Source organism: Podarcis tiliguerta (genome assembly GCF_965153285.1).
Source record: "Podarcis tiliguerta genome assembly, chromosome: 5".
Lineage (NCBI taxonomy): Eukaryota > Metazoa > Chordata > Lepidosauria > Squamata > Lacertidae > Podarcis > Podarcis tiliguerta.
In genome coordinates, this window is record NC_139538.1 from 38,646,258 (window position 1) to 38,661,029 (window position 14,772).

General features: G+C 44.1%; 2 protein-coding genes across 2 annotated transcripts in view; both read right to left on the minus strand.

Moving 5' to 3' along the window:
* Window positions 1-14,772, minus strand: part of SCLY (selenocysteine lyase) — a 65,041-nt gene that overhangs the window by 4,034 nt on the left and 46,235 nt on the right. The window lies entirely within an intron of this gene.
* KLHL30 (kelch like family member 30) lies at window positions 146-13,937 on the minus strand. Its single transcript, XM_083443300.1, has 8 exons — window positions 13,733-13,937; window positions 11,331-12,168; window positions 10,377-10,536; window positions 8,607-8,693; window positions 7,693-7,848; window positions 6,852-7,040; window positions 3,439-3,584; window positions 146-1,363 (listed from the first exon to the last, which is right to left on the minus strand). The coding sequence occupies exons 2-8, from the start codon at window positions 12,102-12,104 to the stop codon at window positions 1,115-1,117; spliced, it is 1,761 nt and encodes a 586-aa protein (XP_083299426.1). The 5' UTR covers window positions 12,105-12,168; window positions 13,733-13,937; the 3' UTR covers window positions 146-1,114.

A 14,772-nucleotide genomic window follows, 5' to 3' on the forward strand; every position in this document is an offset into this window, starting at 1 on the left:
CATACGTATGATTCATATAAAACACTCCTATATGACGATGGAAGGGGGCTTCTGTGACTGTCCAGCATTTAAAACCTACCTAAAAGAAAATATAGTTACTTAATCAAGCACCAACAGTAGAAAGAAAAGACTACACAATTCATGATGAAGTTATTATCAGATTTCTTGACCATACTGATGAATTGTAGAAATCAAGAGGAAGAGGCGAGTCTCCATTTTACAGGTAAAATTCATACAGTCCACATGCAAGATATTTAAACTGAACAGAAAATGTGCCTTGTGACGTGCAGAAAGAATCCTAGGGCAATAAAAACAGATATAAAAATAAGAATTCCAGAGAAACCAGAGAAACTTCTGATAAATGGGTCACTAATGTCACTCATCGATCCTAGTCACCACGATCTCAAATTAGCACTGAGAGACTTCTAGTTTTAATTTAGAGCTGGCTCACGTTACTTCTGGCCCCTTTCGGACTCTGGCCACAGTCCAAAAGAGTGAAGCAATCAATGACATCAATGGACTTATGCACACTTAACTGCGGGCAGCATTGCTCAGGGAAGTCAGGTTCTCTAGCAAAATGAGCACAATACTCATCATGTGCTGTGCACTGGAATCTCACAGGTCTCAGCTGCGGCATTGTTCCAGAACGGACACTGAACAATGTTTTAAAAATTGCCAAGTTTTCTTGGCCAAGTTCTGTAAGCTCCTAATTCACACATTATGTTGGTAGACACTGTCAAGGCAGCCTGGCACTATGTTTAACCATAGAGGTTAACGCAGTCTTTTGTTTCTGATATGTCCACTGCAGGGTTTTTTGTTTTAACCCCTCGCTTCTTGCAATTTATAAAGGCAGGTTATCATTTCATGTTCTCCACTGGTGTTTTCGTGCTAGTGCTGTGACCAAAGTTATCCATCCTAATTATGTGGGCAAGGTGATTCAGCCCAACAAGAGCTGTAGTGGGCGGGGGGGGGGGGGGGGAGGGAATAGAACCATTCAAACGGTCTGAACAAAAAAGGCAAAAGGAAGTGTACAAGTGTGATTGTGAAAACTCTGTTCCTTTTCCAAACTTGTGGCAGGAGCTGCTGTGCTGTGAGGCCTTATTCCATCCTCTGTTCACAAATGGTCTCCTAGGAAAGGTTCCCTCCACCTCGAAGTATCCATGAAGATAGAGGAGGAGCTGTGGTAGAGCCATAAGCAGGGGAGGGCTCCTTCCCTTCTCCAGACATCCTTAGTGCAGTCATAAATTTCCATCTCCACCTGATAGTCACCGTCCATGCCCTTCCAGTATCCTCCGGTGACAAAGAGTTTTCCTCCAAGAGGTACCATCCCTCCGTTTTCATGGAGGGTGTGAAGCTGTTGCACCTGCAAACAGAGTGGACATGATTTGGATCTGTGTTTATGTGGCAAATCATATACAACAACCACAGCGGAAACCGCTGTAAATAAGACAGTAGATTGGCAACATACAGTTTGCACCTAGTTCCTTGATGGAATCATATGATTGGGGTTTGTGCTGCCATCCAGTGGCTGAAATATATAGCACAAGTTAATATCATCAAACCCCTTGGGGGGGTCTCTTACCCTTTCCTTAACAGAGTTATTAAGTTGTTGTCTGGGTATTTCTATAAGAGGTAAAAAAGCTTGATTTGGTACACACTAGCCTTAGATACCTTGTTCATCAGAAAAGTCCAAATGGGGTCCTTTTTGCATCTCTTGAAATGTGGGATGCAAAAAGTTTGATTATAGTAGCCCGTACTTCACATGGGCCGTACGTGTGTGATGGAGGAGCATGTGAACCATCCTCAGATTGGAGGATGAGGCTTTTTGCAATGGCAGCAAGTAACATATCTACAATTACATGAATGCAGGATATCTTTATTTGTATATTAACAACGTTATTCAGTTAAGAGCTCTAATTCCAAAGACATTAGCAGTGCAATTCTAGGCATGTCTATCCAGAAGCAAGTCCCATTAAATTCAGTGGGACTGACTCCTAGGTAAGTGCGTACAGGATTGCAGGATTAGAGATGGATGAACTGATTGATTTCAGTTTCTCTGTTTTTTCCACTCTGAAATTCAGTTTGCAGATTATTATTTTTAAGACATCATGGAAATTCTTCGGCACTTTAGTGTAATTTTCTTGTAATGTTCACATTTTTGTAAGCAAATTTGCCTAATAAACACATTTTTACAAAGCAATTTCCCCTAATAGAATGCCTATTTTCTTGAATGTATGCATTTTTAAGCACACTTTAACTATACATTTTTGACGCATTTACTGTACTTATTTCTGTCTACTAAGCCAAGCAAATCTGAAATGCTACATATACTTGAATTCACCTTGTCTCATTGCCTATGTATAGGCATGTATAGACATGCCATCCCTGATATGGCATAGCAATAAATGTCCAATCTAGTAGGGCACATATGCCAGAAGTGGTAGATGCAGCAGGCGTTTGTGGCAGGCTGACCCCTGAGCCTGTGGCATAAGGTCAGGGCTGCACGCCAGCTGATTTCTTTAATACTACATTGCTGTCTGCTTCCCAGCTCAGTAGAAAAGAAGCACAGAGGGAATGCCCCTGCTATACTGCGAACTTACACCTGCCGAAAAGACTGGCCACCAGTGGTGTAGTCCTTTGAATTGTAAAAGTCACCCCTCTCCTTTATCCTCTGTATCCCACCCCCAGCCCCCAACTGTATGTAGTTACACTATTAACAAGGCTGGGCTATATTCTTGTTTGTCCTAACTTCTGTCAACCTCTCCTGCAGAACACCATGAAAAGATCACAGGGCGAAGTAGCAGAGGAATAGTTCTTGGGTCCAACCAGGCAAAACGCTTGCTGAGAAACTGCTTGATGACAAGATGTTGCCATGAAAGTGTTAAAGAGGCCGCCGTCAAGAGCATAACCAATGGATGGCCGGAAACTGACGGCACTAACCATTATTCATAGATCTACGGAGATGGAGAGACTGGCAGGGCATTCTTTGCACCTGTCCTGAGGACTGGAGTGGGCGCTACACAGTCAGCTGAGCACTGACGCCATGCGAACAGCTGCCGCAGGGTTTGAGAATGACGCTGCGTAAACCAACCCTCCAACAACATTACACACATCTTCACTGAAGCCAAACAGGCTGGAGGAACAGGCCATGCTGTGCTTGCTACCAGGGGTATCCTCACTCAAGGAATAGGCTTCCTGCCATGCTGGAACATAGACACTCATCCTTCAGGCATTGTTCACATATTACTTTGTGTTACGCATTCTGGAAAAGTGTCAAGGGGGAAAAAGCAGGGAAAAGAAATACGGCATTTTAAAACGCCCCCTCCCCATAACAAACCTATAGGCCACAGAAATCTACTTCTATGGGTGCTACAGCCACAGACCTTCCCTGGAAACATAGTGGTGAAAGAACATTAATGCCACGACTCCCTTACCCACCTTCTGCCAGATATTAGCATCTGGATCATACACATAGACTTTCTTTGTGTTGTCGCCAATCAGGTAGATGGCTCCATGCAGAGAGGCACATCGAGGAGCAGAGAGGTATTTGGGGATGAAAGGGGATGCAATTACACTCCAAACATCTAGAAGATAACAGTAATAGTAATAGTAATAGTAGTAGTAGTAATAGTAATAATAATAATAATAATAATAATAATAATAATAATAATTTTATATATTAAGAACATTCTATATTAGAATGACATATGAATCTCAGGGGGTGAAGCTAAAAAGGAAGATGGACAAGAAATGGAGCAGGGGCAGATTGTCACAAGAGACTGCCCTAGATCAGTCCTGCAAAGGTCAGGATTGTTTACGTGTAAAACCAGTGTCAGTGAAAGCAGCCTGTCCTGATTTCAGCCTGGCTGCAATAGACATGTGTGTTTATGTGAGTTTTCAACACACTTTGTCCTACTTTTGATCACATCATTCCCGTCATCACCGCTGCCTTTACTGGGCTAGGAAGCAACAGAATCACAGGAACACAACATCTGCATAGGTTCACAGGAATTGGCCTTCTACTGAGTCAGACCATTGGTCCGACTAGCTCAGTATTGCGTACACTGCCTGGCAGTGGCCCTCAAGGGATTCTGGCAGGGGGGCATTCCCCTACCTGAAGGTGGCAGGGATTGAACCTGGAGTCTTCTGCAGGCATAGCAGAAGCCCTACCACTGAGCTACAGCCCTTCTGTGTTAATAGCCAAAGGAGTATACGAGGTCTTCTGGCAGGTAACAGTGTAAGAGACCATTAGTAAAAGCCACATTTAAAAGTGTCAAAGGTATCAAGAATACCAAAGCACTATTAGTGTTTGCTGTGTAACATCCTGAGATGGAGCTTGTGGGTGGGAGCTGACATGGCAAACGGATGAACAACGTCCTTCCTATATAGCATAACACCATGAGACATAAATGGAAGGTGCTGCAGTTTGCCACATGGCCCTCACAACTAAACCTGAGTCACATCGTACCAAATACCTTTCCTGATTACATGAAGCAAATTGATGCTAGCTGAGAGTTTTTCTAAAAGATGTGGCAAATAGATCACTTGCACATCTAAGTACAGTGGTACCTCGGGTTACAGACGCTTCAGGTTACAGACTCCGCTAACCCAGAAATAGTACCTCAGGTTAAGAACTTTGCTTCAGGATGAGAACAGAAATCGTGCAGCGGCGGCAGTGGGAGGCCCCATTAGCTAAAGTGGTGTCTCAGGTTAAGAACAGTTTCAGGTTAAGAACAAATTAAGTTCTTAACCCGAGGTACCACTGTATAGGCAGCTGGATCAAGGACCACTAGGAGCAACTCCAGAAACTGGAGTAGGCTGTGTCCCCAGCAGAAAGACACTAATGAAGTCTAGCATTAGCTGCCGGAAGATACTCTGGGCTGCGAGCCAGTGCAGGAAGTCACACCCCATTAACAACTTCTCCCTCCGCCCCATACAAATTAGCTTTTGGGACATAAGATGAATTGAAATAAAAAGCCATGCCAAAGCAGCATCAGGGTTCAAACAGGTCAAATGGGCCTCAGGCAATTAACAGCAAGCCCGCAGTTCATATTTGCATACATAAAACTGAGCTGCCCACATTCCACAACACTTTGGCATGGCCAAGAAACAGAAAGAAAGATGGGGCTATTCTGTGGATGGGGGAAGAATGATTCGCAAGGGCTGTCATCACCAGAGGCTGGCAGCAGATGTAGGCCCCGCTTCACAGGTGTGCGTAAATGCACACCTTTACCCTTAAATGGGAGAAAACACGGTTGGCATTCACTCAGAAATGGAAAAATAAAGCACTACACTTAGGTAGGGGTGGCTCAGCTGCAAGGAGAACAAAACTCAAAACAATAAAACAAACTAAGCAAACCAAACCAATGAAAACAACATCATAATCATAAAAACCTTAAAACAATAAAGCTTCGTTTAAAACATTGCAAGCAACCACGGTACTAAAAGCAATCTAAAAGGTCAAATTAAAAGTATGTGTCTTCTTGGCACTGTTTCTAGAAACAGAGTGGGGACTATCGTAGCTCTGAAGAGGGCGCATTTCACAATCTGCTAGCAACACAAAATACATCCCTCATGCCCATTAAGTGAGCCTCTGTAAGTGATGGCGTTCTCAAAAGGGCCTCTCCTGCAAATCAACAACATGCCAGGTTTATATTTATTTAATCCAATGGGAAGGAGGGGAAAAGTAATGTGTCCCTCAACACACATCCCACCCTTTATCCTGAAAAGCATTTTGCAAGTCTTGTATATTTTTCTAAGGACATGTGGTAGGAAGTAATGGCTTCAGTTTCAGTACTAATGATGACAAAAACATTTTCACAAGGAATTTAGAACTAAACCAGAGCAGGGGGCATGGCTGGGCATGGGAAGGGAGGTAATGGGCAAAAGTAGGAATGGGCAAACTCAGTTTCACATCAATTTCATTTCTTTCATTTCCTCTCATTTCTTCTCATTTTTCCAATCTTAAGTTTGATTCATCACATTTCCTCATCAGTATGAACTTTTTAAAATATAAAAAGTCCCCATTAAAAAAAATCAGCATTTTTGTATGAAATTCTCCTTAAATATACATCTTCATGCAATTTTGTCTAATACACATTTTTACAAGCAATTTTGCCTAATGCAAGGTGTTTTTGTATTTATTTTCTCCAATATATGTAACTATATGCTCATTTTATCCTACTAAATGCATTTTCATGCACATTTATTGGCTGGGGAACTGCATTGTGAAATTAGGAGAGATGCGAATTTCAAAAGATAGTTGTGTTTCGGTTTGCAAATTGTTTCAGGAAGTACAAATAAAGTAAGTTTGCTTTTAAGTATGAACCAAACCAAATTTCTCCCCTATTCCTTTTTGCCCTGGGCCCTGGATCTCCCCCCCCCCCCCATTTTCAACCACACACACCCTGCAAACAGGGTGGCTGGACATGTTACAAAGCACAGTGCCAGTGAGACCCGACATCTGCCATTTTGATTTTTGCAGAGGCAACTCTGTGTCATGGGTCTATGCCCCAGGTCTTTTAAGTACCTAGCAAAGCCCCTGCCACAGGGCCAATTTCCAAGTTTGCAGAATAGAAAGGATTCTGGTTTTGCACCTGCTCCACCCCCCTTGGTTGCTCTGTGAGCCCATGGCCTGAAGAGTTTGGATTTGATATCCCACTTTATCACTATCCGAAGGAGTCTCAAAGTGGCTAACAATCTCCTTTCCCTTCCTCCCCTACAACAAACACTCTGTGAGGTGAGTGGGGCTGAGAGACTTCAAAGAGAGTGACTGGCCCAAGGTCACCCAGCCGCTGCATGTGGAGGAGCAGAAAAGCCATTCATACACGTTCCCCTCTGTTCCTTCTTACCTATTGCAGGGTTGTAACACTGCAGCGTTAATGCGTTGTATTTGACAGCACAAGAGCCAATGAGGTACAACTTCCCAAGACACCCGGCGATGGTGAAGTTGCTGACGTACTTCAAGGCAGGGCTCACAAAGCACCAGCTGTCATTATAAGGATCATAACACTCCACCTCCACAACATCCACCGCGGTGCCTACAGACAATGCGAGAAGTGGGGGGGAAGGAGGTTTGAGCACAGTTGAGGCCTACAGATATTTGCACTGAGCAACACTAGTGCTAAAATAACCCACGAGTCTAATATGTAGGGTCTGGGTTGTGTCTTCAACTAAATCATAGTCACAGTACACCAATGAAATTGATGGACTTAAGAAGAAGAAGAGGAGTTTGGATTTGATACCCGCTTTATCATTACCCAAAGGAGTCTCAAAGCGGCTAACATTCTCCTTTCCCTTCCTCCCCCACAACAAACACTCTGTGAGGTGAGTGAGGCTGAGAGACTTCAGCGAAGTGTGACTAGCCCAAGGTCACCCAGCAGCTACATGTGGAGGAGCAGGGAAGCGAACCCGGTTCACCAGATTACAAGTCTACTGCTCTTAACCACTACACCACACTGGCTCTTAAGAATCCAAGTCCTCTGAATATAAGTGAATTAGACACAACCTTCTGTATGAAATTCAGTCCTACAATGGCAGGCTCTTCTGCTCAAGCTGTAGTATAGGGACTTGGAATGGCCAGAGGGCACATTATGATATTGTCCAAACTAAACCGGCCTCATCCTTGTTAGTGCCTGTTGTTCCCATGCACGTAAAGCAAGAGTCCCCCACGTTACAGATCTCATTCCCTACCACCAATGGCATAGATCTCTCCGTTGAGGACAGCACTGGCATGGTTGGTTCGTGGCTTCAGCATCGGTGCAATGGGCTTCCAGGCACCATCCTTGAGGCAGAAGCACCAGGACTGAGTTGTTGACCATGTGTCATTCCGTGATCCTCTGGAGCCACCTGAAAACAGAAATAGTCATCATACTCACACAGAGTCCTAGAAGCCACTTTTGTACCAGTTTAAAGCACTTCAATGACGTGGGTGGTGCTGTGGGTAAAAGCCTCAGCGCCTAGGACTTGCCGATCGCATGGTAGGCGGTTCAAATCCCCGCGGCGGGGTGCGCTCCCGTTGTTCAGTCCCAGTGCCTGCCAACCTAGCAGTTCGAAAGCACTCCCGGGTGCAAGTAGATAAATAGGGACCGCTTACTAGTGGGAAGGTAAACGGCGTTCTGTGTGCGGCTCTGGCTCGCCAGAGCAGCAATGTCACGCTGGCCACGTGACTTGGAAGTGTCTCCGGACAGCGCTGGCCCCCGGCCTCTTGACTGAGATGGGCGCACAACCCTAGAGTCTGTCAAGACTGGCCCGTACGGGCAGGGGTACCTTTACCTTTACCTTAAAGCACTTCAATATTATCACTTAATACATTATTATACACCCTCACGATATTTTTGCTAGGAGTTCTGGTTCTCTTGAAAATCTTGTGGAATTGGTGAGCAAACTATGACTCAAAATGATGGACTGTGGTTCGGTTTACATTTTATTAGATGACTATGCAATCTGGCTGCCCTGATTTAAATTATCTGTTTTAGACCAGAACACACCCCAAACAACTAAATCCATCCTCCCAAGATCTCAGCAGAATGTCTTAGTATGGGAACACGCCAAAAAGGTTCAAAGGCTTAGTAACGACATAGACTTGGAGAGAGCACTATCCTTACCTGTGACATAAACATCATTATTTAGAGCAATCACAGAAAAACCCCATTTATTGTAGTCTGGAAAATCAGGTAGAGCGTTCCATCTTTCTGAAATAATAGAACCAAATATGTAAGCGGCCCTCAAAGTGTTATAACCAGGTAACCAGTATAACCAGTAAATGCTCTAGTTTTTCTGAGACTCTTTACTACTCTCGGGTGAAGAGATTTTGGTCCCTATGAGTTCCATCACTCAATTGTACTACCTTAAATCAAGACCATGACCCATGACAGTGATATGATTAGACCAAATGCACTTCTTTTCCATTGAACTTTTCCATATTGAAACAGTCCTATTCAAACCTACATGTGTTTGAAGGTAATTATCTATGGTCATTATCTGCTTCATTGTTCACAGTGTTATCAGAATACATTCCGATTGCATCATATTGCGTAGATAATGCCAACGATGAGAAAGGTCCTCTTCTCCAAATTAGTTTTTCTACCCAATGCACTGCATTTGCAGGCCTGCCCGACAGCTTCCAACGTCAACATTGGCCTGAGATGAATGCAGCTGCTCAGCAGGCACCAACGCCAAAGAGCACAGAGCATTACATCATACTGAAAGCCTTGTTTGTTGGTGCCTGCATTATTCTAGGTCGAAGTCCAAGGCATGGTTGCTTCTGGCCTCAACAGTGTTTCTGCTACAGAAAGTGGGTTTGGATAATGTTAGGTGTTTTGAGATGGCAAGTCTAAATGTTAAATGTTTATATACCGTATTTTTTCCTCTATAAGACTCACTTTTTCCCTCCTAAAAAGTAAGGGGAAATGTGTGTGAGTCTTATGGAGCGAATGCAGGCTGCGCAGCTGAACAGCAAGAGGGATTGCTACTTTCACTGTGCAGCGATCCCTCTTGCTGTTCTGGCTTCTGAGATTCAGAATAGTTTTGTTGTTGTTTTCCTCCTCCAAAAACTTGGTGTGTCTTGTGGTCTGGTGCGTCTTATAGAGCGAAAAATATGGTACCTATATTTTTCAAACTTTTTCACTTAACAGCAAATAGATAAAGGCAAATCTAAGAACTGGATAATCACCAAATAAATAAATAACAATAAAAGAGTGGAACCACTCTGTGGAGTGGTGAGAGGTGAGAGGTTTTATTGTTGATTCCGTAAAGGAAGAGAAAGCAAAAGGAGCAAATGAAGTTAAACTTCCAGCCCATCGTAGTTTTTTTTTTGGGGGGGGGGCTGTGATAGAAAGACAACAGCACGTGTAATATTCTACCAAACTGCTCGCTAAGAGCTAAAACAACCTGACTGGTGTACACAAAATCAATGAGATAGCTGGCAGGACCTCTGGATTTTGTTGCAATAGCAGTTCCATCACCCCTGACCATTGGTTGTGCTTGCTGGGGTTGATGGGAGCTGTAGTATACTAGGCCCTCTGTATTCATATTCTGGTTATTCTGCAATAATTGGTTCTCTGTCTTGTTTCTGAGGGATTCAGGTCTCATCTTTTCCACCCACCCACCACCAAGGGTCTGGAAACATGCATTTCCCCAAAACACTACAGAGTGGCACCATCAAGCATGATCTACCCTGTAAAGGCCAACTCATAAAGATGATAGCAACAGGTACCAAGGTGAAGACTTTATTTCCCCTACCTCTAAACGCTACACCCGTTCAGTTGTTGTCATCCCTTGCAGTGCCTAGCACCGTGAGCCTAGTTGCTCCCTGACGCTAAGATGCTCTGAGCTGGAGTGTGCAGTTCTGGCATTGTTTGGGGACAGGTACTTACTAGTCTTGGTGTTATAAAAGGCAAAATTCCTGGAGATTAGTGGTTGCTGTTCATCTTCTTCATTCTCTTCCAGAGCTCTGCCTCCCACCACCACTAGAACCTCCTCAAGCTTTTGTGGCAGGGCCTTCAGTCTCTGCTGGACAAATGGCCTGTTCTCCAACTGAGACAAGGAAAAAAAACCCCCAATGATTCTGGAAGCCCAACACCTCTCCACTTTCTCCAACACTTTATACAATGACCTTGTATGATGTAATTCAGTAAAGCAAAATTCCCAAATAAAACTCTGGGATACTTCACTGCAAATGCTAGACCATGGCATGGACTTCTAGCTGCTTTCCCCACAGATGGTTGTTGCCACTTCCCACTGTTTTTAAGACTAATTTGGATGCACTGATTTAGGAACACTTGGACCATACTTTAAACCTTCTTAAAATATAAGAGCTAGAACAAAGTGTGTTTCTCTGGAATTGTGATCACTTTAAATTCAGGCTTTGGGGCACATATCCCCTCGTTAGTTCAGATAGGCTCATCTAAATAAACTATCCTTTTTGGTAATGATCCAATTATAACTGTCTTTGGGAAAGACATAACCATAATCCACGTACACCAAGAAGTCAGTCATTGCTCCTCACAGTGGCATCTCTAGGAAAACTGCATGCACACACACCCTTGCTCCTCCTGAGTCAATGGACTTAGGGATGGATGGGCGGGTGGGGAGAGGAGAAGAAAGAGGGGAACTAGTGGGGAAAGGCCAGGAACTCTTCCACTGCCAATCAAAGGTGACAGTTCATCGCTAATTAAGAAATGAAAATTTATCTGAAACAAGAAGTTGGCATACCAAGATGAACAGATTCTAGGCACTGCAGTTAAGGACACCTATAGCTATTGGACCACAGCACCCCTTTTCTAGCTTTGGGGCTTAATCAGGGTACTGTGGTGCCTCCAAGAACTGACCGTGCTACGATGTCTAGTGATGATGGTCTTGCAAGCCTCCGATTCTTGAATCAGTGGTTCTGATGACAAGAGGTTCTGCAGGTACTGATCTGGCAATGAAACCAGATGCACTAGATCAAGGAGTTCTGGAAGGTGCGTGGCTCTCGCAGACTTTTCATACTTCACCCACCTCAGCACAGCCTCAACTAGACTCTGCTCTTCTTGTACTTGGAGCAAGTTGTTGGACAGGTAGATAACCAGCCTCTCTTTGGATAGCTGCAGGAACTCCTCTTGTTGAGACACAAGTTCAAAATTCTCCTGCAGAAATGACCAGGCCTTGGATGACACTTCTGGACAGCCATGCAGCTCCCCAAATTCACAAATGCCCAAACAGTTGGTTGCATCCATCTGCTGCCTCAGGTACCGACTGCAGACTTTCCGGAGGACGGGGAAGTGGAGTTGGTTGGATGTCCGAATTAAGGCTTCCACATTCCCTTGGTTGATGGTCACCTTCCCTGTGTAAGCAAAGTCAATCAAGGTCTCCATAATGGCTGGATCCACCTCTTTGATCTCTACACGAGCTGAAATGCTTTCCAAGAAGTCACCAGCAAACATGGCATTGAAATAGTGGCTGCAGAGGGCCAGGATACTGCGGTGGCAGGGGAATTCATGTCCCTCAACTATCAAGGTGACATCTGAGAGTTTTGGATTGGAGCGAAGGGTATGAAGTCCTTCCAGAATAGACTGGGGATGGGATGGAAGGCAAAAATCGAAGTCATCGATGTTCCTCACCATGCTGGTGCTCCACTCCTGTCGTGGGAAATGGCCTTAGATGACTTCAGTGGAAGACAAACTTTTCCTAGTCCCAATCAGAAAGCAAAGAAGAAGTAGTAAATAAGTTTTGGGCTTCAAATGGGAAATATTTTTCCTCAACATATGACTTGAAGTGAAATCTCCTTAGTGACATTTTTGGATCAATGGAACTCCTTGAAAGGAAGTGCAAACTGTTGTGACCTAGTAGGTCCAAATAATAACACTAGGCATATAACCCCGTACCCCAAAACAACTGAATATAACCAGTGCCATGTGTGTGTGTCCTGATCAGAGTATCTACAAGGAACTTGCAGGGATAACCAAGGAAAAATCTATACTGATGTCCCCCACCCCTGAAAGCTTTCAGACTCTCAAAAGTACTTCTGTCCATTTTCCTTGCATAGAACAAGGAATGAGCTACAGACCTTATTCAAGTATCTCCATTCAGAAACTCCACTTTCTTAAACGGCGTTCTCAAAAACAGAGAAAGCTGCATCTTGCTTCATGAAGCATTCTGGGTAATTGAAAGCTTGCCACATTTTTGTGACTTTTTTGTTCTTCCTAATAAAGGTACTTACCAACCAATACAGCTACCTTTGCTCTCTGTAAATTAGTTTGCATAATTTATCCTGCTTTTTCTAGTTATAAGGAAGGAAGGCCACCAAAAGTCCCTCCAGGAGCCCACTATGGCATCTAGGGCTTTACCAGCCTTGCCCAAAGACTTTCATTCCCATCTTCATTGTGATGGTGGGCTATTGTGTTAATGAAAACTAAAGTTACCAGAAGGCTGCTGAATTCTGTTTTTAGGAAACTGCCTTATACCATGGGGCCTGTATAGCTCAGTATTGTGTACACGGGCTGGCAGCAATTCTCCAGGGTTCCTGATTTCCCAGCCCTACCTGGACATGCCAGGCATTGAACCAGGGGCATTTTGTACACAAAGCAATTGCTCTGCTATCGAGCTTCCTTCCCCTATAACCCCAATAACAAATTCGGTGCGTTTATGAGCTTCCACAGAAACATGACACACACAGTCCCGTATATGATGTGTGGAGACAAAACAGTATTGTAAGCAGTCTTACTCCAGTTGTCATTCTTAATAAAGGAACAGTTTGTAGTTCATAAGCAATGAAATTTGGTAGGGGAAATTTGTTCCTGCCTTCCCAATCTCCTCTACCAGGTCCTCAGTGCTGACCTAGAAAGTAATTGAATATCAGACTTATGCCATATTAAGTAGCAAAACACTACCGATAATAAAATCCCCAGTAACAATATTAGTGGTTATATTCTCATTTTAGTTAGTGGTTATATTGACCCCCCTTTTCTTCCCGATATCCAGGAAACTTGCCTCTCAGTAGTTTGTTGTTCAGCAGTGCTGCATTGATAAGAAGTTCTTGGTATTTGATCTCTGGAAAAGTTTGATACTTAGCTTCCTAGCAGATAATGGCTTCTAACTGTGGCAGCCCCTTGTGCCTCATGTTAATGGCCTGTACACTATTTTTGACTTGAGAGCTCCACCTTCCCAAATCCAGTTTGCTTATTCCCTCTCATCTCATGTTGTCCCATTCAGCCCTGCCAGAAATCAAAACCGCCTGGCCTCCGGTTCTTACCTTGTTAACTTCTCTTACATCCAGCCAGACAGTCGGAGCTTGAATAATGCTTGGGGAATGGCTTGCCTTGACCCTGGAGGAGGCAGTTACCCTGAGTTGGTTTGGGTGGTGTGTTTTTTTAAGGCCGTTGTAGGCTGGAGGCAACCAATGCTTGTTTCTCTGTATGTATATATATATTTAGACTGAGGCTTACAGCCAGAGAGGGCTGGGAAGTGTGTTGACAGTTATTCTCTCCAGGCCACCTGCTCTTAAAGCAACACACCAATGAAGAGATAAGAAGAGGGCATTGGAAGGAAAGCATGTCATGTGCCCATGGGAAGCAGATATGAAGCTGCTCAAGAGATTGTGCGCTTACATCTGTTTTCAAATAGGCACGCTGCGGGGATAATGCAGAATCAATCTGCAATGAGTTTTTATTTTCGGAATGAAATCAGTTTCTCAAGAAGTGCATTTCAGGGGCAGAAAAGTATGCAACAAATCTACATTGTGTGTTGATTCCACAGAAAAACCAAGTACTCAGTCTCCATTGATTCTAACATAAAACGTCATGTGGACGCAGCCATTGTCAGTGAGGAGGAAGTGGGTGGGAAAAAGGAGCTTGTTCTGGAGGGACCAGAAAGGACCACCAGGGGCATTTTCATTACATGTGCCCCTGTAGCCAGGTGGGCAGCAGAGATGGAGTGACTCAGCAAATTAGGATTAAGCCAGGATACTGGATTTAGGTGTAACAGCAAACCACCGTTAAAAGGAGCTAAACCAACTTAAAACCATGGCCTCAGACAACCATAGTTAGTGGGGCTGGGGGCAATCTTTTTATCTCTGAGGCCAGCAGCAGTAGTGGGTGGGAGCTGCATGCCCCCAGGGCCAATTGGGGCGGAGGGTGGCACTGGGCCTGGGCCTCATGTTCAAAGGGACCTCAGATTTAGACACTTGCTGGGGTTCTTTTGGCATCTGGTAAATTTCACAACTTGTTTTTGTGTGCATTGGATCAAAATGTGACACGCTGCCTCACTTAAAGCTGCAAATTAAAGCAAACAGGA

Bases quoted from the DNA above. Each gene is read 5' to 3' on its own strand.
- KLHL30 (XM_083443300.1), bottom strand. From the start codon at position 12,104: ATGGTGAGGAACATCGATGACTTCGATTTTTGCCTTCCATCCCATCCC. The intron at 3,585-6,851 runs GTAAGAAGGAAC...GTTATCTTCTAG, and splicing joins GTGTTACAACCCTGCAATAG to ATGTTTGGAGTGTAATTGCA. The intron at 1,364-3,438 runs GTGGGTAAGGGA...CTCTGTTTGCAG, and splicing joins ATGCTAATATCTGGCAGAAG to GTGCAACAGCTTCACACCCT.